General features: G+C 33.9%; 3 protein-coding genes across 3 annotated transcripts; 2 read left to right on the top strand and 1 right to left on the bottom strand.

The window, feature by feature from the left end:
- Nucleotides 1-532: 532 nt before the first annotated feature.
- On the top strand, nt 533-5,571 carry LOC125061147 (CCR4-NOT transcription complex subunit 7). Its single transcript, XM_047666372.1, has 8 exons — nt 533-780; nt 888-998; nt 1,159-1,268; nt 1,710-1,823; nt 2,292-2,410; nt 2,752-2,909; nt 4,538-4,678; nt 5,273-5,571. Exons 2-8 carry the CDS (start codon nt 888-890, stop codon nt 5,387-5,389), a joined length of 870 nt encoding a protein of 289 aa, XP_047522328.1. The 5' UTR covers nt 533-780; the 3' UTR covers nt 5,390-5,571.
- Nucleotides 5,572-6,300: 729 nt separating this feature from the next.
- LOC125061146 lies at nt 6,301-9,244 on the bottom strand. The gene is made up of 5 exons (XM_047666370.1): nt 9,228-9,244; nt 7,320-8,480; nt 6,952-7,166; nt 6,658-6,743; nt 6,301-6,504 (listed from the first exon to the last, which is right to left on the bottom strand). The coding sequence occupies exons 2-5, from the start codon at nt 8,416-8,418 to the stop codon at nt 6,480-6,482; spliced, it is 1,425 nt and encodes a 474-aa protein (XP_047522326.1). The 5' UTR covers nt 8,419-8,480; nt 9,228-9,244; the 3' UTR covers nt 6,301-6,479.
- Nucleotides 9,245-9,497: 253 nt separating this feature from the next.
- On the top strand, nt 9,498-25,281 carry LOC125061148 (chromatin-remodeling complex ATPase chain Iswi). The gene is made up of 18 exons (XM_047666373.1): nt 9,498-9,770; nt 9,869-10,083; nt 10,154-10,411; nt 11,196-11,319; nt 12,082-12,369; nt 13,422-13,635; nt 14,172-14,443; nt 15,437-15,664; nt 16,183-16,282; nt 16,994-17,139; nt 17,968-18,073; nt 18,499-18,644; nt 19,921-20,027; nt 21,101-21,234; nt 21,991-22,106; nt 22,835-23,055; nt 23,737-23,877; nt 24,750-25,281. The coding sequence occupies exons 1-18, from the start codon at nt 9,720-9,722 to the stop codon at nt 24,946-24,948; spliced, it is 3,066 nt and encodes a 1,021-aa protein (XP_047522329.1). The 5' UTR covers nt 9,498-9,719; the 3' UTR covers nt 24,949-25,281.
- The last annotated feature ends 204 nt before the right edge of the window (nt 25,282-25,485 follow it).

Here is a 25,485-nt window from a genome sequence, read left to right on the forward strand (position 1 = left end):
TTGAAGAACTGTTGAATTTAATTGGACCAAAAGTACTTAAAAAGACACAATTTATAGAAAATCATAATCATGATGACTTGCGACGTGCGACGCGTAATTACTGAACCGCGTAACAGTCAAAGGATTCGCCAAAAAACCGACAGCCGGGTGGAGCACTCAAAGCGAGCAACGAGCGGCTCGTTGCTCGCTGGTTTCCCCGTAACACGACGTACTGACTGCACGAATGCTCGCTGTGTAACATTACATTACATGTTACATTACACCTCGTAACGTTGGTCAGTTCCCACCTTTATCCGCCCTCTGAACGATTGGTTGAATAATTAGATTGGTATCTCAGTCCATGTATTGAATATTGGCATGCTTTTCTTTAGAAATGGATTGAATTGTCAGTCTATGACAGCTAAAATTGGATTGATACTGCATATTGGTTTTGGTCGTTAGTCAAATCTTAAACTTCTTAAAGATATTGTCCATCTGTGGTAAGCACTGACTATTAACTTATGACGTTAGTCGCAAGAACACTGTCTGTTTAATAATGTCAACGTGACATGTGTGACCCTGTGTAGTCTGTTTTAATGTTTTGGCTTCTTAGTATTAATTATTGTTTTCGCAACTTCTTTATTAAAATTAGAAGTGTTTAGTGTTTCTCAATAATACGCATTGCAAATTTAATATAAATGTTCCATAGCCTTCAAGCAACACTGTTGTGATTCTTAAAAACCGTTGACGAAATCAAACATAAAAAAGTCTATTCAGCAAAAAAAGGACAAGTTCTTGAAGGCTAGTCGTACTAATTAAATAACAATCTATATAGCCTATAATAGCTGAGGTTTAAAAACACTCAGTGATTAGCACCTGCACACATACTAATAAAACTCTCATTTTAGATGCCTGCAGCTAGCTTTGGTTCACTTTCACAATTACCAGGAGCGGAGAACTGCGGTATTAAAGATGTATGGAACCACAATTTACATGAGGAGTTTCAAATAATACGACAAGTAAGGTTATTCAGAATATTTAGCAAAAGCACAAAATCAGTACTAGGAAATGCATAATAGTTGTTTGATTTAGATAGATAGTAAAATCAGTGTTTATAGAATGTACATCTAACTTAAAGATTATAAATATAATATAGTAAACTACAGATTACCCTTACAGATTGTTCAAAAATATCATTGGGTTGCTATGGACACAGAGTTTCCTGGGGTTGTGGCTAGACCTATTGGAGAATTTCGATCAACTGCAGATTACCAGTATCAGTTATTAAGGTGAATGTTTAATAGTATTAAAATAAAACATGAGCAAAGTAGACAAGTTTAGGAATAATTTACTACCTTGTTATCAAACTGTATGTACAATAATATGTGTAGTACAATGATACATGTAGTACAATAATATGTGTAGTACAATGATACGTGTAGTACAATGTTACGTGTAGTACAATGATACGTGTAGTACAATGATACTTTAAAGTTATACATTATCATTGTATAACTTTAAAGTATCATTGTATAACACAACAGTGTTACTTTACATATATATATAATAATGCATTATTTTACTAATTGTGACCTAATGTTTGTAATTACTGCTATAAAAATAGTTGGAAGTTCGCCCCAATTACCATTAACTTACTACTAATAAGGACTAAAAGTTATATAAAATATTGCTCATAACTCATGATAACTACACACTGAAATTATTTTTAGATGTAATGTTGATTTGCTGAGAATTATCCAACTTGGCCTAACATTCATGGATGAAAATGGAAAAACTCCTCCTGGTTACACAACATGGCAATTTAATTTTAAGTTCAACTTACAGTAAGTACTTCTTTCTATTATACATATTATTAACATAATTTATCTAAGTAATTTATAGCAAACTTAATTCAATGCCAAATATTATCACATGTTTTGGCCTTAGTTTGTATTTAAGATGTGCACACCAACATTATGGAAATAAATGATTAAATTTAAGCTTTGTATAATCTATGGCTCTGTTGGCTAATCTATCCTCCTTAGCTAATTATTTATTAATGTGTTTTATCAGTATCTCCTGGGTTTGATATTAAATCCACCTCTAAAAAATGTGCTAGCACCACTGTCATTACTTTGACATTTTATACTACCTGTGCATCTTTGAAAGTCTGTTAAATGTTAATTTGTTATCTATTTAACCAAATAAAATTTATGTACTTACCTTCTCCAAAAAAAAATCTCTTAATAACAGCATTCATACTTTATTCTAACACTGTATTAAAACTTAATAGGATAGTATATAATTTTCAGGGAGGACATGTATGCTCAAGATTCGATTGATTTGCTCCAAAATTCAGGTCTTCAGTTTAGAAAACATGAAGAAGATGGAATTGAGCCATTAGAGTTTGCTGAACTACTTATGACATCAGGTAATCTTAGAACTTATGATGTGAGCATGATCATGTGTAGAAACAATATAAATATTTTTTTTCTGTTAATAAATTTGTTAAATTTGTTACCTATAGGTATTGTTTTTTGTATGTCTGTTAGAACTGGAGGAATGCTAATAATTAAATAAATAAAAATTGCTTGTGTTTGATAGACAATTAGCGTTTTAACTAACAGGGCCGATATGTTGGTAGTTATATTTTAAAAAGCCAATATTCTTGGCAATAGAATAATAGAAAGATTGTTATTTTACATTTTGAAGGCAATTTAATTTTTTTAAATAATTCAAAATAAATATTAAAATTAAAATCTCTTTCTACAGGTCTTGTGCTAATGGATAACATCAAATGGCTCAGTTTTCATTCTGGATATGATTTTGGATATTTGCTGAAGTTACTCACAGATCAAAATCTGCCGCAGGATGAAAATGACTTTTTTGAAAGTCTAAGATTATATTTTCCAACTGTCTATGATGTCAAAGTGAGTATTATTATGAAACTTTGTTATTTTTACCTGTATGTAGTTTTATGTTTATTTGGATGTTCTGAAAGAAACTGCTTTTAGCAGGGAGGCCTGCTCTTTCTTTATTTATTAAATTTTATTTTTCTCCTGTTTTGTGTTATTGTGTAGTAAATAAAGTGTTAATATTATTATTCCTTTGTTGTACATGAAAATATTGCAATAAATATATGTAAAGGCGTCTCGGTAAGAAGTGGGGGTGGGTGGGGGTCAACTATTCAAAATTCGATTGTACTCCTCCCTCAAAGGCCGGCAACGCACCCACTAAAAATGGATGTATAGGTCGGTTATCGAAAGCTGGCGCGTTCACAGTACTCACACTAATGCAATTTCTCTATACAGTATGTTTAAAAATATTACTTTTTTGCCATTTTAGTCTACTCTGGTTTTAGTAAGGTTGGGTGGGTTGTAAATAAATAAAAATGTGCCAAATACATATAAATATTATGTGCATACGAGGGTGGATCCAAAAGTTCTAAGCCCGACCAAGAACGTATAAGAGTAGTTTGTGTAAATAATTTTTCATTTTTCGACATAAGCTCCATCTAGCTCAACACACTTCACTTTTACTTCACTAACTATTCTTTCAATACTCTTCTTAGAAACCCAAGTCGCATCTGATGTCAAATTAAATATAAAATTTTTTCATTAAACTGTTTTTATTAAGATGCTTAAAATAATTAAAAACATTGTGCACCATTTCACGAGATTGCCCTGGTAATGTTTGAAAAAAGATCAACATGTATAAAATAATAATAATATAAAACAGTTAAGATCAACATAAACAGTAGCAAAAGAAAAACAATAACTGTCTCTTTTATACTCATAAGCTTGACCGAGCGCGAGAGAGACGGACGGTGTTTTCGTGATGTATTTGTGATTGTATTTCAGTTTGACATCACGTCTCGCGCTTATTCACAGACACTACACAAGCACAAAGTGTAAATGTGTTGAAGTCGTCAGCTTTAGATAACATACCTATATTTGGGCGTCCCGTAGGCTCTTTAAGAAGCCAAAATTATTTATTAAATCTAAATTCACATTTATTTTCTCTTAATAAAGGCAACGTTACTTAACTTGTTGTTTGTGTCAAATTCAATCCCCAATAACCATAGTAGAATTTTCCAATAATTATTTTATTCTGTAAGATAGTTTTCTATCGAGACAACTGTTTATGGGGAAACCAACCTCAAAGTCACCAACTTGATTTAGTCTTATGGTGTGAGAAACGAGACTTAAAATCAGTCTTATTTCTGTCTTAGGGAGCGTTCAAGTATTACGTCACGCAATTTTTGGAGATTATTAAACCTTTCCCCCTCCCATGTAACGCGCCGCAACTTTTTTCTGTACCCAAGTATAGTAAAACGTTTCGTGACCACTTAGTGGTCTCTCTTTATACCTAAAAGTTACCATTATGTGGTGTAAAGTACTAGAAAGTCGAAAATAATATTAACAATAACGCATCGTAACGTTTTACAAAAGGACCCCCCCCCCCCCAAGTTAGTTACGTAATACTTGAATGCTCCCTAATACCCATAGAGGGTAAAAGTAGTGCCGACATATTGAACACCTAAATAAATTATTTTCAGTACTTGATGAAATTGTGCAAAAACTTGAAAGGAGGTTTACAAGAAGTAGCTGATCAGCTGGAGTTACGAAGGGTTGGGCCGCAGCATCAGGCAGGATCCGACTCGCATTTAACTGGAATGGCTTTTTTCAAGATAAAGGAAGTAAGTAAAGCTTTTTTTTGTAATTTTTTACAATAGCATATTCAATCCCTGGTACTAGACTAGAACAGTTTCAACTGACTACTAAGTCAAATAATTTAAAAAAAAACTATCTATTAGGAAGGAGGGAAAATTTATTGCTAACTTTTTACATTTAAAGTCAACCAGTTAATTTCATTTTATGTATAAAAAATATACATATTTTTAAATTTTTATTGAATTTTATTTTATTACAATAAGAAAACGCAGTTAACGCACAGGTGTAAAAATGGTGTGTTCCAACTGAACTTATAGCTAATCATTATCTCTTTATATTGCCTATTCGGCCCAAAGTATTATTGATTGTTTAAATTTTTAATGACGTATCGTTAGTACGAACAAAGTGTTTACGTCAGAATAAAACAATACGGAGTTGCTAATGTAATACCGACACGAAACCGTGCGTTTGATTGTGATTGGACGGAATTATCATGACGTATGTATGAGCCGTCATTTTATTCGATTCTGATGTTGACGCGCGTCTTTTGTTTTACATTCTCACTCCCTGAGTTTTATTAATAATTTAATATGAATATAAATATCCTTTTATTGTTTTAGATATTCTTTGATGACAACATTGAGAGTTCCAGTGGTCATTTATATGGCTTAGGAGCTCCGTTTTCAGTTAATTCCAACAACTTCCAAGATAACGGGGAGAACGGAAACTCCTCTTGATCCGGAGATTCTGTTATAACAAATGTATCACCGCAACCCAATGTGTTCCACCTTACAGAGTAAAAAAGATATGGGTATGCGAAATTGGGCTAACTCACTTGATTGCAATGTATCAACATTGTTGAACGGACTCATGCAATCGAAATTCAGAATAAGATTCAAAGTCGACTTTTGACGCCAAGTACAAGAAACGTATCAACAATTTCAATACGTTTTTGACATACGTCATGCTTAGCGCTGTCTTTTCTTGACTTGTCTTCAATTCAGTTCAGTTTAGTTCTCATAGCGTTTAGATTTTTGAAAATTGGGAATTTTTCTAATTCTTTTATAACGATTGACCACTTGTCTAAGTATTTTTGGCTAAGGGCTCTGTGGATTAATCACATTCATACGTCAACTGTCATCTGTCAACAATGATTTAGCTCATTGCCCGGCGCAGTACGCTCAACGCTGAGTGAGTTAGCGTAAGAGTTACCCATTACAAGAAAAATCATGTAAATAAATAAACTTAAATAAATTGACGGAAAACAACAATATAATAGTGTGATTATAACTTTGGTTTTAGCGCCCATGTAAGTTGCAGACATGCTTGTATTTCACGTGTAAAGAATTTGTGTTAAGTAATAATTTTTATTAAGCTTTACATGCTGTATTTTATATTCATTGTATATTATTGAAAATATAAGTTGGATTATAATATGAATTTTAAAAGATCCAATAAAATGTGTAATAAGTTTTCAAAATATCATCATTTTAAAAATTAATATGTACAAAATATAAGATAAAGATTTGTTTAGTATAGTTTTCATTAACCACTCGTAGGTAAGGGACTATTAAATAATAGGCAAAAATTTATGTTTTTTATAGTCTACTGGTAAACTGTCACTTTTCACAGATAACAAACAACTAAAGATGATCATACATATATTTTATTTTAGTAACAAATTACTAACACATCTAATTCATTTTTGAACAACCCACATTGCAAGGTGAAAACTATGAATATTATTTTGGTAGATTTTAGGGTTATCACATTTAACTTTTTTTCCCATTAGATTATGTAGCTGTAGTGATGAACGTGCCGACGCCCTTAGACCCTCACTCGTCTTTCTGGCCTATTAGGAATTGGTAGTGTTATATTATCATCTACGTGAAATAAATACTTCAATGAGCAGGTGGTTCCACATAATGGAGGTAACATATACTCAGTTGTGGAACAGACAACAAGATTTAATTATTAACACTTGCAACTATTTGCTTGTTATTACCTAGATTTGGCTTCAGTAATGATATTATTTATATATTCTTCTTTTTCTTCAAAAGTGTTAAGTTTTGAATAAATATTCCAGATGACCTGAAAAAAAAAAAAAAATTAATAAACCACCTGTAGCATAGTTGTGCAGCACATAACAAAAAAATGTATAGGCTGTGGCTTTGTTTCTCCATGAGGCTGCCCACGTACCGACTCAGAAATATTTTCATTTAATTTTTGAGTGGTTCTCATCAATCAGGTTCAGTAAAACTCGCATTTATAGATTTTTTATTGAAAGGTTTTTACTTACTGGTGCAGATTTGTATCCCATAGCGTTAAGCTCCCGAATTTTTGATAATAAATGACCACATGGCTCATCAGAGTTATGAAGCATTACATTTCGTCCAGCTATTACTAACACTATCCATATATTGCTATCATTAGGAGCGGGAATAAGCTTGCCAAATTTAAATACATCTTTAACTTCAACGGGATTGTCATTTTGAGAATCACAGATTATTATATCTGAAAAAGGTAATAGTTTTATTAGAATTTGTTACACAATCTGAGGTCAGTAAGTTTATTCAAGATATAATTGTTATTTTTGGGACGATAAAATAATTTTCATAATTGATGAAAAAAATTTATATATGCTTTCTAGAAAAAAAAAAGTAGTACCTCCTCGTTGATGATGGGTAAGAATATGTTGTCCGGTAACATACTCGAGTCCCCCTCTGGTAGTTTCTACAATTTGTCTTAAATCTAAAAACATTTTTTCAGTAACATTATACTGTTTATGAAAATTTATATCTGGAATATAATCAGTATATCTTTTAGCTAATATTACAGCTTCTTTTTCTGTGAGAACTTCCAAACACTTTTCTTTGTGAAATATTTTTACTAAGTTATGTATAGTTAATATTTCTCGACCATATGCTAGGCAGTATTTTCCATAGGTGTTTTCTAGAAATTCTTTATTTAATACTTTTTCCATTAGGTCAATAGGATAATATCCCAATAGACCCAGATATGCTACACAACATGCAAATGATCGACCATGAGTTTTTATCTCAGTTTCTCGGTCTGATTTTCTTAATTCTTCAATTACTCTTTCTATAAAATTTTCCTTAGTGTCAGGTATCATGTTAAGAGTTCCAAAAGTAAGCACCAACCGTTCCATATCTTTTATACGTGTTCCTGACATGTTTGATAAAACAGTATTAGCGATGTTAAAAAGACAGCTTTCATGTTTTGTTAGAGTACTGCTTGCAAGCAAGGCTATGTGAACATTACACATAACTGAGAGACGTGGTACTTGAGACTGCAATGTGTCCAGAAATATGCATATTTTATTGTCAATAGGAAACTTTCGTGAAAGCCGAATAACCTTAAGTAAAGCAGCAAGTGTCACTTCGTTAATTGTATTTGCATTTTCACAAATTCTATCAATTATTTTTGATATTAAAGACATGCTTCTAACTGGAACTTTACTCTTGAAGAAACCCATAGACACTATGGCTAACTCGTCTATGCTCATTTCATCAAAATGTTTTTCTACGGCAAGTTCCATACCATGCATATCATGAGGTGAAAACCTCATCGCAGCTATAAAGAAAAATGTTTGTACAAGTTGTGACTTATTCAATTTACTTGCTCTGTATGTTAATTTTTGAATACCTTTATAACAAAAATCAGATGCTTTAGTTGCACTTAGCTTATAAAACAATGCACAGAAAGAGAGAATTTCATCATAAGACCAATCTCTAAATCTATTCATACAGGCATCATCTAAAGCTGCCCATATTTCCACATAATTTCTTGTTCTAATTGATGCTGTCTCTGGAAATTCAGATAGAGTAAAAAAATGTGATTTTAATTCTTCAATTGTGCTTTTTTCAATATTATCTGTTAAAGAATCAATATAATTGTCAAAGATTGCATTAGAGATACATATATTATTTTTAGAGCAGTACAATGCAATTAAAGGAAATACTCTAAATATTTCTGAAGTAGACTCCTTAGACCAATCTTTATTTATCAAGTTGTCAAAATCATCATTTGGTGTTAACATAGAGTTCAATGATAAAATGTTTTTAAGTTGGGTAGCATATCCACATTTTTCCATAATCTCATAAGCATATTTATTTTCCTTTTCCATGAACATTTTAACATAGTAATTGGAGCTTGTGTTAAAGTTTTTTCTGTAAATGTTGGAAGTAAACAGCAAAGGTTGATGCAGAGGGAATCTTACAAGTGTAGAATGTTTAGGGCACTTTTGTAAGACATAATATTTTATTAAATTCCTGTAAAAGGCCATGCTAAAACTATGTTGAACCTTACAATGTTAGAAGAAATTCTCAATTACTAAAACAATATTATATATTTACATTTATCAATGATTTAAATTTTAATAATAAAAGTACAATACATGATTATTTTACTCCTGGCAATGCAAATTTAAATATAAAAACAAAATTATAACCTAAGTCCTAAACAGTTAACTCAGATGACAGATCACAGATCAAAACGAAGTCGAAATATCAAAATCAAATGTCAAATGATCAGAAATGACAAATAACAACAAACCCTGAGTCGGAGACACTGAAAGTAATTTTCAATTGTGTCAATTTGTGTCGCCAAAATAATATTAATTTAAAGATCAGGAGTCTCGCACTTAAATCACACCAATACTGCAACTAAAACTAAACATAAATTGGATTGGGGGAACTCAGACTTTATTATATTTCTTTGACATCAATAAATGATAGCTGACAATTACCACTAACCAATGCCCACCGGTTGGCTAACGTCAAATAGTAATTAGTAAGTGGCAACTGGCAACTTCGCAGGCAAGCTGCAGCAGAGCTCGATTCGCGCTCATCTTCTGTGTGAATTGTGCTTGTCGTCTACGTCTGGTGTTTTAGAAATAAAATAACGCAAATTTAGTTTTTTTTATAAAAATCAATATATACATAATTTTAAGATAGACTATTTTATCAAATAATACCTATGACTTAATTCAAGTCATAAATAATTGATTCTTTCATTCTGGCTAGGGTTTGTTGAACGCTGTTTAAAATGTCTCAAGCCGAGGAACCCATGGAAACTGCGGATGTTGGCGACAACTCTGTATGTATTGCAGTGTTTTCACTTTTTATGTTTTAGTCAATCATTATGCTTATACAACTTCTTACTTCACTTATTACAAATTGTCTTTTAAATTACAGAATGGCTCGTCTAGTGATACAACATCGTCTAGAGGCAAAGAGGGCGATTTCGAGAGTAAAATTGAAACTGATCGTTCAAAGAGATTTGATTTTTTACTCAAGCAGACTGAGATCTTTTCGCATTTTATGAGTAATACTAAAACTACTAGTAGCCCTCCTAAACCGAAAGCTGGCAGGCCCAGAAAGAACAAAGAAATTGAAGCAAGTCCTGGAGAGTAAGTAGTTTTGCTGTATTTTAATTGTGGCTTGGAGAAATTATTCTAACACCATAATTTTTTATTTTAGCAACCGGCACCGTAAAACAGAGCAAGAAGAAGATGAAGAGTTGCTTGCAGAAACAAATACTAAACAAAAAAGTATATTCAGATTTGAAGCATCACCACCATACATTAAAAATGGTGAAATGAGAGATTATCAAGTGAGAGGTCTCAATTGGATGATATCATTGTATGAAAATGGTATTAATGGTATATTGGCTGATGAGATGGGTCTAGGAAAGACTTTGCAAACTATTTCCTTGCTTGGCTATATGAAGAATTTCAAGTGAGTTCATATATATATTTATAGTAGCATAATCTAATATATAAAATTCTCGTGTCACGATGTTCGTTCCCATACTCCTCCGAAACGGCTCAACCAATTCTTATGAAATTTTTATACATACTCAGTAAGTATGAGAATCTATTTTTCATCCCCCTAAATGTTAAGGGTGGGCCCACTTAGGGGTGGGCCTAAAATAAAATAAACTTTTAATTTTTAGTCAAAACTTTTTGTTTTTATGATACAGCATACAACCCTTAATTGTCACCCCTCTACGATCAACCCCTATTTTTTATTATACTAGATAGTTATTTTACTAGAAATAATATACATGGCAAAACAATGTTTACTGGGTCAGCTAGTATCTATATTTCAATAGAGTTAAAGTTAAAACAGTTGGTAATATTTTACAATAATGTACACCGTATCATACACATATATTATATAAAAATGAATTGTTGTTATTTGTCTTGCTAAAACCCACGAATGGCTGGCCTGATTTGGCTAATTATGATCATTTAAATATTTATTTCTGGGTGGTTTAAATCATAGGAATGATGAATAATAACTAAAAGAAAATAGTAATAATGACAATTGAATTTTTCAATAAAAACTGTTCCTAGCTGGGAAATATTTAATGTCTTTTTAGAAATAAAAAATTGCCACTTATATACTGCCTTCAGAAATTTGTGTTTCATAACTGTTGTTTCTCTTTGGTTTGTTGTAAAAATTGTATCAAGTTTTGACACAAATATAGTAGTTATATATTTCTACATATTGTTATTAGGAATGCTGCAGGACCTCACATTGTCATTGTGCCAAAGTCAACACTTACGAACTGGATGAACGAATTTAAAAAATGGTGTCCATCATTAAAAGCTGTGTGCCTCATAGGTGATCAAGAAACAAGGGTAAGATATTTTTCCAAATTGTTTTATAGAATGGCTTTAAGGTGATTTTTATTTATTGTATTGGTATTATTAGCCTTTAAATAGATATTCTTTAGTCTTCTGTAACATCAACAAACAAAATTGAGTTCTGTTATGTTGTGACAATAATAGTATGCTAACCATGAGCGTTATCTCACAACCCAGCCAAATTAGGTACCACTTAGTTAAATGTATTATGTATTCCATCTCTGGCTATATTTTCAGTGTAACTGTTATATATATAATTTGTTAGCTGTAGGATTACGAAATAAATAAATTATGTGAAAATTTATAGTTAATGTAATGAAGTTGTGTAGTAACTTAAAGTTTCCATTTACTTACCTAAAAGTAATTTTTTTTTTATAGTCTTAATACATATCATTTGCAGTATCTAGCTTGGTATAGTTTTTAAAGGAAAATTTAGTAGCTGTGTCTACATAGTGATTAAAGTGCCCGCTGTACTTATAAAATATCATTGATGTGGGTGATTAATTTAATTGAATAAACATTGGTTGTTTTTTTTATACAGTTAAATAAATGTATAAAGTTGAAGCAACACTGATTATTTGTATATATAATATATCTGTAATACCATATGATTATTTGTATATATAATATATCTGTAATACCATATGATTATTTGTATATATAATATATATGTGCCACCATATTGAATATTCAATACTTCTAGTAAAGGCAATAGAAGAACAACCATCTCCCTTTAACACATTTTGTCTATTTCAGAATATCTTTATCAGGGAAACTCTGATGCCGGGAAACTGGGATGTATGCATAACATCATACGAGATGATAATAAGAGAAAAGTCGGTGTTTAAGAAATTCAACTGGCGGTATATGGTGATTGATGAAGCCCACAGGATTAAGAATGAAAAATCTAAATTATCTGAACTATTGAGAGAATTCAAAAGTATGAACCGTCTGTTGTTAACTGGAACTCCGCTTCAGAATAATTTACATGAACTTTGGGCGTTGCTCAACTTTCTCTTGCCTGATGTTTTTAACAGTTCTGATGTAAGTATTTCATTTGCAGTTTTTTTTTATTTTTTAGGCACATTAAATCGTCATAGTCGTAGAATAATGACGGATCTGACAAATAGTAATCTTTACAGGGCAGCCATTTCAAAATAATGTTAATGTTAGTTTTTGTCATAACTATTTTAATTTGTATTCTGTTATTATGAAAGTTGGCATACAACCAAACAAAAGGGTTTGTTTTGAAATAAAATAAAAATAATAACATTAAATTACACAGTTTTCTAGAAAAATCCCATGTTTCTTTCCAATCCGTCACTTTACCGACAGATTAATTTGGAATTTAAAACACTTGGAATTTTTTTAACGTAGCTTGTTTTTTTTTCAAATCCGACATTGTTCTACGATCATGACGAAACATAGTATATATTAGATGTAGTTAATCATGAGTCATTATTTTATAAATATGTAATTCAGCTTTTTAATCAAATTAGTCCATAAACCACTTTTAACAGAATTTGTCACGGGCCCCAGATGATATAGTTACGCCACTGGGTTCACGCGAATCTTTAAGTGGGTGTATGGGTGCATGTTAGTGTTGGAGTACGTGTTTGGGTGTATGTGAGTGAATGAGTGCGCGTGTCCCTGAATGTGAGTAAATGAGCGAATGTATAGGTGCAAGTGAGTTTGAGTGAGTGTATGGGTGCAAGTGAGTTTGAGTGAGTGTATGAATCAACTACTACGATGTTAGGTCTATTCAAGTATTACGTAACAAATTTTGGAAGGGGGGGGGGGGTCCTTTTGTAAAACGTTACAATGCGGGGCGGAGATTGAATAACGCGTTATTGTTAATATTACAGTAACAGTACAACATTAATAGTACAGTACTGTACTTGGGTACTGAAAACCGTTACGGCGAGTTCATGGGGGGAGGGGGTCAATAATCTCCAAAAAATGCGTTCGTAATACTTGAACGGTCCCTAAGGAGTATCTCCAACTCTGCGTACGGTGTTCAGAAACCAGTACTTTAGCTGGTTTTTATATTGTGGAAATATAATAACATTTTATAACAACATAACAACTCTCTCCAGGATTTTGATGCATGGTTCAACACAAATGCGGCTCTTGGAGATAATCAACTGGTGTCTCGATTACACGCCGTCCTTAGACCGTTCTTGTTGAGACGTCTCAAAGCGGAAGTTGAGAAAAAGTTGAAGCCGAAAAAGGAAGTCAAGGTCTACGTTGGCTTGAGTAAGATGCAGAGGGAATGGTATACCAAGGTTCTGATGAAGGATATTGATGTTGGTTAGTATTATACTGCTTTGGTTGTGGAACTGTGAATTGGTGGGGGTCTTCTCTGGGATATGACCTCCAATTAAAAGAAAGAGTTCTCCCTCAAAGGCCGGCAACGCCACTATTATGAGTGTCCATGGGCAGCGATAGTTGCCTTTTTTGGGCGTAGGCTAGTTTGCCCCTTATATTATTTAAAAAAAATATTGTTTAATTGTCATAAATTTGGTTTTTTTGCAGATTTTTTTTAGGTCTGGGCCTCAAATTTTTGTATGTTTTATGATCATTAGTCAATCTAAAAGGCAAGTAGGTGATCAGCCTCCTGTGCCTGACACACGCCGTCGACTTTGTGGGTCTAAGACATGTTGGTTTCCTCACGATGTTTTCCTTCACCGTTCGAGCAAATGTTAAATGCGCACATAGAAAGAAAGTCCATTGGTGAACAGCCGGGGATCGAATCTACGACCTCATGGATGAGAGTCGCACGCTGAAGCCACTAGGCCAACACTGCAGATTCTATAAGTCTTGTGTTAATTTTTTTTTAATTTCAGTAAACGGCGCGGGTAAAGTCGAAAAAATGCGTCTTCAAAACATTCTCATGCAACTTCGTAAATGTTGCAACCACCCATATTTATTCGACGGAGCCGAACCCGGACCACCCTACACCACCGACGAGCACTTGGTGTATAATTGTGGGAAATTGGCTATTTTGGACAAGTTGCTCCCGAAGCTGCAAGAACAGGAATCGAGGGTGCTAATATTCTCCCAAATGACGAGGATGCTGGATATTTTGGAGGACTTTTGTCTTTGGAGACAGTTCAAGGTATTTTTATTGGCTTTTCAAGTGGCTGCTTCAAGTAAGTGACGTCACGCAATTTTTGGAGATTACTGACCCCCCCCCCCCCCCCATGTAACGCACCGTAACGTTTTTCTGTACCCAAGTATAGTAAAACGTTTCGTGACCACCTAGTGTCTCTTTATCCCTAAATGTTACCATTATGTGGTGTAAAGTACTGGAAAGTCGAAAATAATATTAACAATAATGCGTAATTCTAAAATTCCCCCCAAAATTCGTTACGTAATATGAAAGCCTGAGCAAATTGTACAGCCTTGGCTTGATATATTCTGAATATATATTTTTAAATATTAATTATTAATTCCACGTCATTAAATTTGTATCAATACACATCCCTACTCATCGGCAAAGAAAACAGAGGGCCCGAGAGAAAAAGCCGGCGTAAAAAAACTCTCGGTAACTCTTTTAAAATACCAAAAAAAAATATCGCAAATTAAATAGAAGTAGTCTGACTAGCACTAGTCCCAGGCCCTTTTATCAATTAGATCAGAGTTCCCCAAACTTTTTTGTGTCGTAGACCCCTTGCCATTTTTTCCGTGTTGGGTAGACTCCCCTACTTACCTGATATTGATTTCCCGTAAATTTCTAACTGTAGTGAAGTTTAGTGTTAAAAATTTAAAGTAAAAACACATTTTAATTTATACATTTATTAATTGAATTTAAATTAAAACTACTCAAAATAAAATTTTGTATCTGTTTGTTTGTAATGTATATGTTTTGATATTATAAGATAGTATGATGTAAGTCAATAGGTACTATCAGTGTATGTGTTGAGATCCACTATCGTTGACCCCCATTTTCATTTCATGGACCTCCAATTTTTTTTTTCGCTGACGTAGACCCCTTGGAGGTTCGGGGAAGACCCCAAGGGTCGATGTAGACCACTTTGGGAATCACTGGACTAGATAATCGTTGACTTTACTAAGCCTTTTTACACAGCTAATAATTTTAATATTCTAGTACTGCCGTTTAGACGGTCAAACGCCACACGAAGATAGGAACAGACAGATTGAGGAGTACAATGCGGAGGGGAGTGATAAATTCGTCTTCATGTTGTCGACTCGGGCTGGTGGTTTGGGGATTAACCTCACCTCGGCTGATGTCGTCATCATTTATGACTCCGATTGGAACCCGCAAATGGACCTACAGGCTATGGACAGAGCCCACAGGATCGGACAGATGAAGCAGGTATAGTTCACTATACTCTGATTTTTAACATGTCAGAGATGACAAACCTTTTTCAATTTCAATACGAGAACATTGTTACACACACATGTTTATTTTCAGTGTATTTTACATTTTTTTTTTTCTTTTATGGCTCTGGCACGGTTTGTGCATTAGCCAGCGTCAAGTATGAGATTTTTATCATTCTTGCTTTTTGCCTTAGAAATTCGATCATGTCCTCCATGTACGGTTTAGGCACTCGCCCGGTACCGCACAACCCTCCCAAAGGCCGAGAACAAATTTAAATTAAATTAAAACTTGCCCTCGAACCGGGAATCGAACCCGGTACCCCTCACCTAGCCGCCACTTAAGACCGCTAGGCTATGAGGCCCCCTTACATTTGTTCACTACACAATTTTCAACAACAGAATGACAGGAAATGTCATATAAAAAAAAATCTTTAGTGCCAGTACTTTTGCGCCCAGTACATAATAAAATGATTAATGCGTTTTAGAAAAGAAATTAATAAAACCTATTTCCAGGTACGTGTGTTCCGTCTGATAACAGAAAACACAGTAGAAGAGAAGATCGTAGAGCGAGCGGAGGTCAAATTGAGACTGGACAAATTGGTGATCCAATCAGGTATTTAAGGTTATTCAGAAAAGAGACAATAGCGGTCTTACTCCCTTTAAAAATTATTTTGACATATGTAAGTTTAGTCTCTGAATATCCCAAAACTCAATATTTAAAAAAATATTTTATTTGCTAATAGCAACTTGGCAGCTAGAGGTCGTTGGCCTATGATTTGAATTTATATTTTTCATAGAAAATATTTTATTATTTTTAAATTACATAGAGTTTGTTTTCTGGTCTACAAAATACTATTTATCAACAAACATATAATGTAGTACAAAGAAATGCGAAAAAAATTAGTTCATCAAACTAAAAAAAATACCCACATTTGATGATTTACAAGAAATGAAAATAAAACCCCACATTTTTGATAATTTGCAACAAATGAAAATAAAGATACCCACATTTTTGATAATTTGCAACAAATGAAATTAAAACTACCCACATTTTTGATAATTTGCAAAAAATGACAATAAAACTACCCACATTTTTGATAATTTGCAACAAATGAAAATAAAACTATCCACATTTTTGATAATTTGCAACAAATGAAAATAAAACTATCCACATTTTTGATAATTTGCAAAAAATGACAATAAAACTACCCACATTTTTGATAATTTACAACAAATGAAATTAAAACTACCCTCATTTTTGGTAAAATAAAATGAATTTCCATGTTTGTAACCATTATATTTTATGACATTTTACGATCAACAGGTCGCCTTATGGACACGAAAAGCCACCTTAACAAAGACGAGATGCTGAATATGATCAGACATGGAGCCAATCACGTCTTTTCATCCAAGGACTCGGAGATCACCGATGATGACATTGACTCTATACTCGCCAAGGGAGAGACGAAGGTAAAGAGTCTTCTTTTTGACATATACATAGTCTCTGAAAAAAAAACTATACTTTCGTCTTACACAAGTACTTAAATAATTCATAGACAATTGGAGAGTTAACAATTGTATAGCATTTGCTTTTTTGAGCCATTTTTGGTACAACTTAATTCTTCCTTAAGTTGGAGTTGAAGAGGCTGGAATTTTAGTTTTAGTTCATAAATTTTTAACTCGGAGAATAGTCAGATTTTATTTAAATTTTAAAGTATTGTCATGTTTTGAAGTAGACTCACGATTTCCAGTAATTTCTGCAAGAAATAGTGGCTTTTGAACATTATAGTTTACACTGTATAATGCTTCCTATCTCATTCTCTCTCACGTTAAATCTTATGAATTTATGTGTCTATCTCTTTTCGTTTCAACTTTCAAATCACAACAATGCTAAAGACTGACGGCTTATTGGTCTAGTGGTTAGTACCCCTGACTGCGAATCCATGGGTCCCGGATTCGATGCCCCGGATTCAGCCGGGGGCTGAGACAAACATCGATGTGATGAGCATTTGGTGTTGTGCTTAGGTCTTGGGTGTTTAAATATGTATTTATTTATATGTTTATCTATCTATAATATGTATGTATATCCGTTGCCTAGTACCCATCACACAAGCTTCACCAGCTTAGCATGGGACTAGGTCAATTGGTGTCCAATCATAAAAAAAAAGAAAGAAGTTTTCACTTCAAAAACTCCGTTTTAATATGGAGAAACGTAACAGTCCCAACAAGGCGAACAAACCAAAATCGATTGATTTAGGTTATGTCAAAAACTATATATTTTCATTATTTGATTTTCAGACTGAAGAGTTGAAACAGAAGTTGGAGAGTTTGGGCGAGTCGTCGCTTCGTGCGTTTTCTATGGACACGCCCGGAGCCACCACGGACTCCGTCTACCAATTTGAAGGTTTGACAATTCATGTTTGCATGCATTATTATTTTGCAGGATAACAGACCCAGTACCTCCATAAAATTCATTATATCCAAGCCACGAAAGTAGGAGGGTAGTTACAAAAATAAAATGTTTGACGGTTGTTCGTACACTAAGACAAAAAACACGGTGGCGCTACAACGTGTTTAGGTCTGGGCCTCAGATTTCTTCTCTTTTCTTTCATGATTATTCCAAGTCCAATTAGGCAAGTAGGTGATCAGCCTCCCGTGCCTGACACACGCCGTCTTTTTGGGTCTAAGACAAGCCGGTTTCCTCGAATGTTAAATACGCACATAGAAAGAAAGTCCATACGTGTACAGCCGGGGATCGAACCTATCGTAGTATCGATCTCAAGGAGAGAGCACTTTACACGTATACCAAGTCAAAACAATATATTCCAGGTGAGGACTACAGGGAGAAGCAGAAGATAGCCCCGATCGGAAACTGGATCGAGCCACCGAAGCGTGAGCGTAAAGCGAATTATGCCGTTGACGCGTATTTCCGAGAAGCGCTTCGAGTCTCCGAACCCAAAGCCCCGAAGGTCCAGGTATGGATCAATTAAATTGCTAAATATTATTTTCAGACGTCACTAATCCCAGTTTAAGCAAAACTTTTTAGGAAATAGGTTTGACACTTCCCTGCTGCCTATTTAAACACACAATTTCACAGCTCTTAAGGCCGATTTACATTATCTTAGTGTTTAGGAGAGTGCTTTAGTACAACTTGAAAGGCAAGTTCTTTAGTGCGTTGCGAGTGAACGTTTACATTTCTTCCAGTAGAGTATCATTACAGCGCCACAATGAACGCGCAACGACGTCGGCAAATACGCTCTATTCTACGCAAAATACTAACTGTAGTTATGGAACAAATAGAAGACGAGATTTTATTCGAAATAAATAAACTAAATATGAATAATAAATAAAATAGCTTCTTTTAAGGCAGTGTATGCCGAATGCCTAGCCTGTTTGTTTTTGTATAAATTGTTTTTAACGTTCCACAAACATTCGTGAACAACATATTCAGACACAAATTTGATAGTTGTACCTTCCGACCATTTAGCCATCTTTAAAAATCAAAAAACACGCACGCGTTTCACGGCACTTATGCATGCGGCACTCTCCTAAAGATTTTACTAAATTACGTGTTTACACACAACGAGGGAAGATCTCGGGGGGTGCGCGGGCGCCGGAGGGGTATCACTTGAAACAAAAAGAAAAAGCGATTCAACTTGAATTTGAACTTGATATTTTGATTCTACTTGAAAGTCAAGTAGAACCGTACTAAAACAAGTAGCGTTTACATGTTTCAACTAAAGTACTATCCTAAACCACTCTGCTAAACACTAAGATAATGTAAATCGGCCCTTACTGTGCCAATTAGTACATATTGATTATTTTATGAATATCTTTGCTTTAGTATTAAAAAAAGGGTGCGTGTACTTATGTACGAGCGTAAGAAGTTATACTTCTTTGGCATTATTAATAATACATACAGATAGTTAATCTCAATTGTATTGAAGCACTTAGGAAGGTTGATGAGCACAGTTTTTTCATAAATATTTTCTTATATTAATGAGTATTGATTTAAGTATTCAATTTAAATCACTTCTGATTATAATTTAGACGCACATATAAAATTCGCACTTGTATAATGAAAACACGTGTTTTAAATGTAGAAACTCAAAGCATGCTGATAAATATTATAAATATAAATATACAGTCAACAAAGGCGGCGTGCGTGCCAACATGCGCCACTAACTTCATTCTGTTAATTTTGTGTCACGGTGCCCGCGCAATTTCAAAAATAAATTGAAATGGTTTCAGGCCCCGAGACCTCCCAAACAGCCGATCGTTCAAGACTTCCAGTTCTTCCCGCCTCGTCTTTTCGAACTCTTGGATCAGGAAATCTATCATTACAGAAAGACCTTGGGGTGAGACGAGCAAATTATAATCCGAAAATTTTCTAACAAAAATGCTTCTCGTTCGCGCCTTTTTCCACAGACTGACATACTCAATTAAATAAAACGTCAATTTTGACAGATGACGCTAAACATTTTAAAAGGGATATAATTATTGGAACGAAGTTCCTTATCGCGCGTTGCGAAAGAGGGCTAGACGGAAAAACTTCTTACGAAAAGTTGTCACGACACTTTTTTGCTATTTGCTATTGAAATACATCGGTTCTCGTCCGATCACCGAAGTTAAGCAACGTCGGGCGAGGTCAGTACTTGGATGGGTGACCGCCTGGGAACACCTCGTGATGTTGGCTTTTTTTTTCGTCTTAAGATTGGTGGTTATGATACCAATTAATTAAATCATATAAATTAATCGAAAGGAATTTCGTTCCATCCGGGTGTCCCTTGACACCTCTAAAGTTTTTTATTTATATTTATAAATCAATGTTAACGAAATCAACTTTAAATTAATTATAATTGGTTTTCGTGTTTGAGCCCTCGAACTTAGGCTCCACCATCACGTGAATGTCGAGGCTATTCAACTCCTTGAAGGGCCTAAAAGACTGAAAAGGAGCCGAGCATTCCCCAACATATATATGTTGAATGTCCCCACGGAATGCTTCCGATTATCGAGTAAATTGACTGTTGATTTTTATTGATGCTTTGGTTATTAGTTGAGATTCCTTCTATTTCTTTTAAGACTCGTAATTTAATTTGATTTGTTTATTTATTATTTAATTGTTTCATAATTCAGAATCATTAACTAATAAAATTACGAATATTTTACGACTATGAGCTATGTCCGTATCGATAAAGTGACGATATATTTCTCCGACATATATGTATATATATGTGTGAACTAGTTGATAAAGATAAAGATTTTTAATTGGACCTATGTTCTACATGTTTTAATCAGATTAATTGTACTGTTTTTCCTTTCAATTTGATAAGAGATTGTTTCTCCGTAATCGAACCTAATAGGTCCAAATGAAATATAAAACAAATATTGTTGTGTTTCTTTGAAATAAATAAATAAATCATAATTTCAGTTACAAAGTGCCAAGAAACCCCGAGTTGGGCCCGGATGCTGCGAAAATACAAAGAGAAGAACAGAGAAAGATAGATGAGGCTGAGGCCCTCGCCGAGGAGGAGGTCCAAGAGAAAGAGCAGCTTCTGACTCAAGGTAAGGAGGAAATAATTAACATAAATTAGTATTGTCTTTGATTGACATAACTTTTACTCATTTAAATAAAACACTATTTTGACCGGATTGAAGTTATGTATTATTATAAATTTACAACTATTTAACATAATTTTAAATTTATCCGACGGTTCGCGTGCTTTACAGCATGACAATAGTTGTAAATTTATAATAATACATAACTTCCATCCGGTCAAAATAGTGTTTTATTTAAATAACATAAATTAATTTAAAAAATACTTGATGCGTTAAAAACTACTTAACCGATTTTGATGAAATTTGGAATACGAATCAAATCTACGAAGTATATTCATGTTTTAGTTTGCACGAAATTTGTGAACAAACATACATGTTAATACAATCAAAGCAATACTGAAACTTTACGGTATAATCACTGCGGGTTTGTTTTTTGACTTAACAATGTTTTATTTACTTATAAATGCTTGCCAACAAATACATCGGTAAAAGAACCACAATATACATTTTTAATGTCACAAGCACTTACATAACATATAATAATTAAAATAAATTAAACAAAACAATTTAATTACAAAAACTAAACGAAAATCGATTTTAAAGTGTGAGGGGAACAACTATGGATAACCAGACCTAGCTCGTTTATCAGAATGCTCAATCTGGACATCGGTGAGTTTTCATGCTGATGATGTAAACGGGAATCGAACGTGAGACCTGAAACTTGAAAGCCTTTTTTTTTTATTTTTACAATTTTTTTTTCAGGATTTACCAATTGGACGAAACGGGATTTCAACCAATTCATCAAAGCCAATGAGAAGTACGGGAGGGATGACATCGAAAATATCGCTAAGGACGTGGAGGGGAAGACGCCGGAAGAGGTATTTGGGTTACAACTCTAATTTTTTACAGGAACCTACGGGAACCCCTAAAAGCATACCCATTTTAGTGTTTTTATTCTTTTGAAGGGAAAACTTCTTTAGCGGCGTTATACACTTTTTTTGGAATGGGTAAAAAATGTCAAATTTACACTTTGGTTTTTCAACACAATCTCACAGTTGTATAAATATAAAGAACATCACAGGATGCATAAAAATGTATTTTGAAGTTATACTTCTTTAGGCGCGTTATGAAAAATTGATGAGAGTGAAATTTTACGATGCGCGCGCACCGTGACACAAAATTAACAGAATGAAGCTGCCCACGGAAGATGCTACGGCATTGGACATAATTTAAAAACAACATTCGAATAATAATGGAATTTATGTTACACTTAATGTAAAAGAATAATAATAAATATTTATTTATTTAATTTTAAATTTGTAAACTGAACTTTATCGACTATAATGACTCCTTTTCCAGTCTTTGATTATTTAATTGTAATTAATTATTTGCATGCAAATAAAAACTATTTTTAATAATGCCAAAGAAGTATAGCTTCTTACGCGCATACATATTTACACGCACCTTTTTTTTTATTAATTTTTATTTTAAGGAATCTTTTCAATTAGCCCTATTTTTTAAAGGAAAAAGGATAATCTTGTTGTTTCATTTACCTATATGTCAATATTAAATTTTATCTAAGTACTGTAGTAAAGTAATTTTATAGGTAATGGAATATTCAGCGGTGTTCTGGGAAAGATGCCACGAGCTCCAAGACATAGACAGGATCATGGGGCAGATCGAGAGGGGCGAGGCCAAGATTCAACGGAGAGCCTCCATCAAGAAGGCCTTAGATGCCAAAATGGCGCGCTACAGGGCGCCTTTCCACCAGCTCAGGATCTCTTATGGCACCAATAAGGGCAAGAACTATGTCGAAGAAGAGGATAGGTATATAATGTTAATTCAAAAACAAATAATATAATTTTCAATATTAAATTTAAATATTTGTTCATATGACTTAGAATAGAGAATGAGTGAGTATGTGGGTGCATGTGTATGAGTGAGTAAGTGTGTGGATGCATGTGTGTGAATGAGTGTGTGGGTGAATGTGTGTGAATGAGTGAGTGTGGGTGAATGTGAGTGAATTAGTGAGTGTGTGGGTGAATGTAAGTGAATGAGAGAGTGTGGGAGTGTGTGGGTGCATGTGTTTTAATGAATGAGTGTGCATGTGAGGAATAAGTGAGAGTAATGTTTGTGAATGAGTAACGTGATAGGTCACAGTAGCATCTCCAACTCTGCGTAAGGTGTAAAGTAGCCAGTTCTTTTACAGTTTTATTTTAATGTGGACGTTGAGCGGATAGGTCACGACACTTTTTCGCTATTTGCTATTGTAATACACCGGTTCTCGTCCGATCACCGAAGTTAAGCAACGTCGGGCGAGGTCAGTACTTGGATGGGTGACCGCCTGGGAACACCTCGTGATGCTGGCTTTTTTTTCGTCGTAAGATTGGTGTCGAGAAAATCTATCATACTGTTATGATACCAATTAACATATAAATTAATCGAAAGGAATTTCGTTCCATCGGGGTGTCCCTTGACACCTCTAAAGTTTTCTTTTTATTTGTACAGATTCCTAGTGTGCATGCTTCACAAGCTGGGCTTCGATAAAGAGAACGTGTACGAAGAGCTACGAGCGTCCGTCCACGCGGCTTCGCAGTTCCGCTTCGACTGGTTCCTTAAGTCGCGTACTGCTGTTGAACTGCAACGACGGTGAGGCTTATCGAATCGAAATTTGAATTTCGAACAAGATGATTTTAAATATAGAACATTAAGATTTATAACAAAAATATCTCGGGCATTGATATACAAAAAACCCAAGATGCACACTCAACGTCAAAAAAACGTCCTCAAAAAATGACCGCAACATTCTAAATTGTGCGCTCATTTCAAATAGTCTCGCGTCTAATAAGTGGAGTCGATGTTATTTATTTGTTTTTTTTTATAAAAAAAACACAAATAAATAATAAATTAAAATAATCATAAATTTTTATGTACTTTTGAACTTTTTTGTGTGTAGTTTTTGACAAATATATTTACGCTATATAAAGTGTAGGTCAGGAGGTAGCCAATAGAAAAAACTTTTTAACCGGATTAAAGTTATGTATTATTATAAATTTACAACTATTTAACATCCAACACCTTTTGTCTTCAGTCACCGTGACCACGCACGCTGTAAGGCACCCGAAAAGTCGGATAAATTTAAAATTATGTTAAATAGTTGTAAATAAAAAAGTAATGTTCGACTCCACTCAATACCTTGTCCTACCGACCACGGTCGGTCGTAAAATTTTATTGCTTTAAGTACGTATACACTGCGTTGTAATAACAACTTTAAGCAATTCGCGTAAGGTTGATTTTGCAATAATATATGCTTGTAACATATACAAGGATCAAACGCAAATAGGGGGGGATAGATGAGGTCATCAGCGGCAAAAAATTAGAAGCCTTCGGGCCAGTCAGTAGTCTGGTTGAGGGAGGATTCCCTTTTGGTTGGAGGAAGACCAGCACCCTCCTTCCTATACAACCTTTTTAAAATATTAGTTAGATAATTATACTTTAGTATTAATATCAATCATTTTCAGGTGCAATACACTCATCACTTTGATTGAACGCGAAAATCAAGAGTTAGAAGAGAAAGAACGCGCTGAAAAGAAAAAGAAAAGTGGTAACGTGAATCCGAACACTCCAGGGAACAATGCGGGTAAAAGTGCCAACGCGGGCAAAAGGAAGGCCGACAACACACCCGACACCGCGCAGAAAAACAAGAAAAAGAAAAAATGAGGTCCGGTGAAAATGCTTTGTAGAAAAAGGAGCATTTTTCAAAGAAAACATTAACAGTGAAAGTGTGTTTATAAACTCGACGTGCTCAAATTGCTAATGCGCTGGAACTCTGTCACCATTTATACAATCTCTTGTCCATCTTTTTTTTTTAATAAAATGCCATTTAATTTTTTAAATTTAAATATAGGCCAAGTTTCGATCGCCTCAGGAATTTGCGTCTATAATATTCCTAGTTTTATAATGAGTATTCCACTTTAGTATTAGATTTCTCATGATTAAATCAGGTATGTTAATTGTACTATTTTTAGTGTACTCAATAAACTGTGTTTCGTATGTCGTCTTTTATTTGACCTTGAAACCAAAATCAGATGATTACTCGCTGCCCCCACGAACTTCTTTTCTCCTTAATGTGATTTTACTTAGCCTACCTTTTTAGTAAATACCAACATGGAACATTTTGCTATGCTACTCCAGAGACTGTTCGGTTTTCTGGAATGAAAACTTTTTCTAGATGTTTCTGTGATTTACTCTATATAA

This window comes from Pieris napi, chromosome 23 (genome assembly GCF_905475465.1).
Source record: "Pieris napi chromosome 23, ilPieNapi1.2, whole genome shotgun sequence".
Classification (NCBI taxonomy): Eukaryota; Metazoa; Arthropoda; class Insecta; order Lepidoptera; family Pieridae; genus Pieris; species Pieris napi.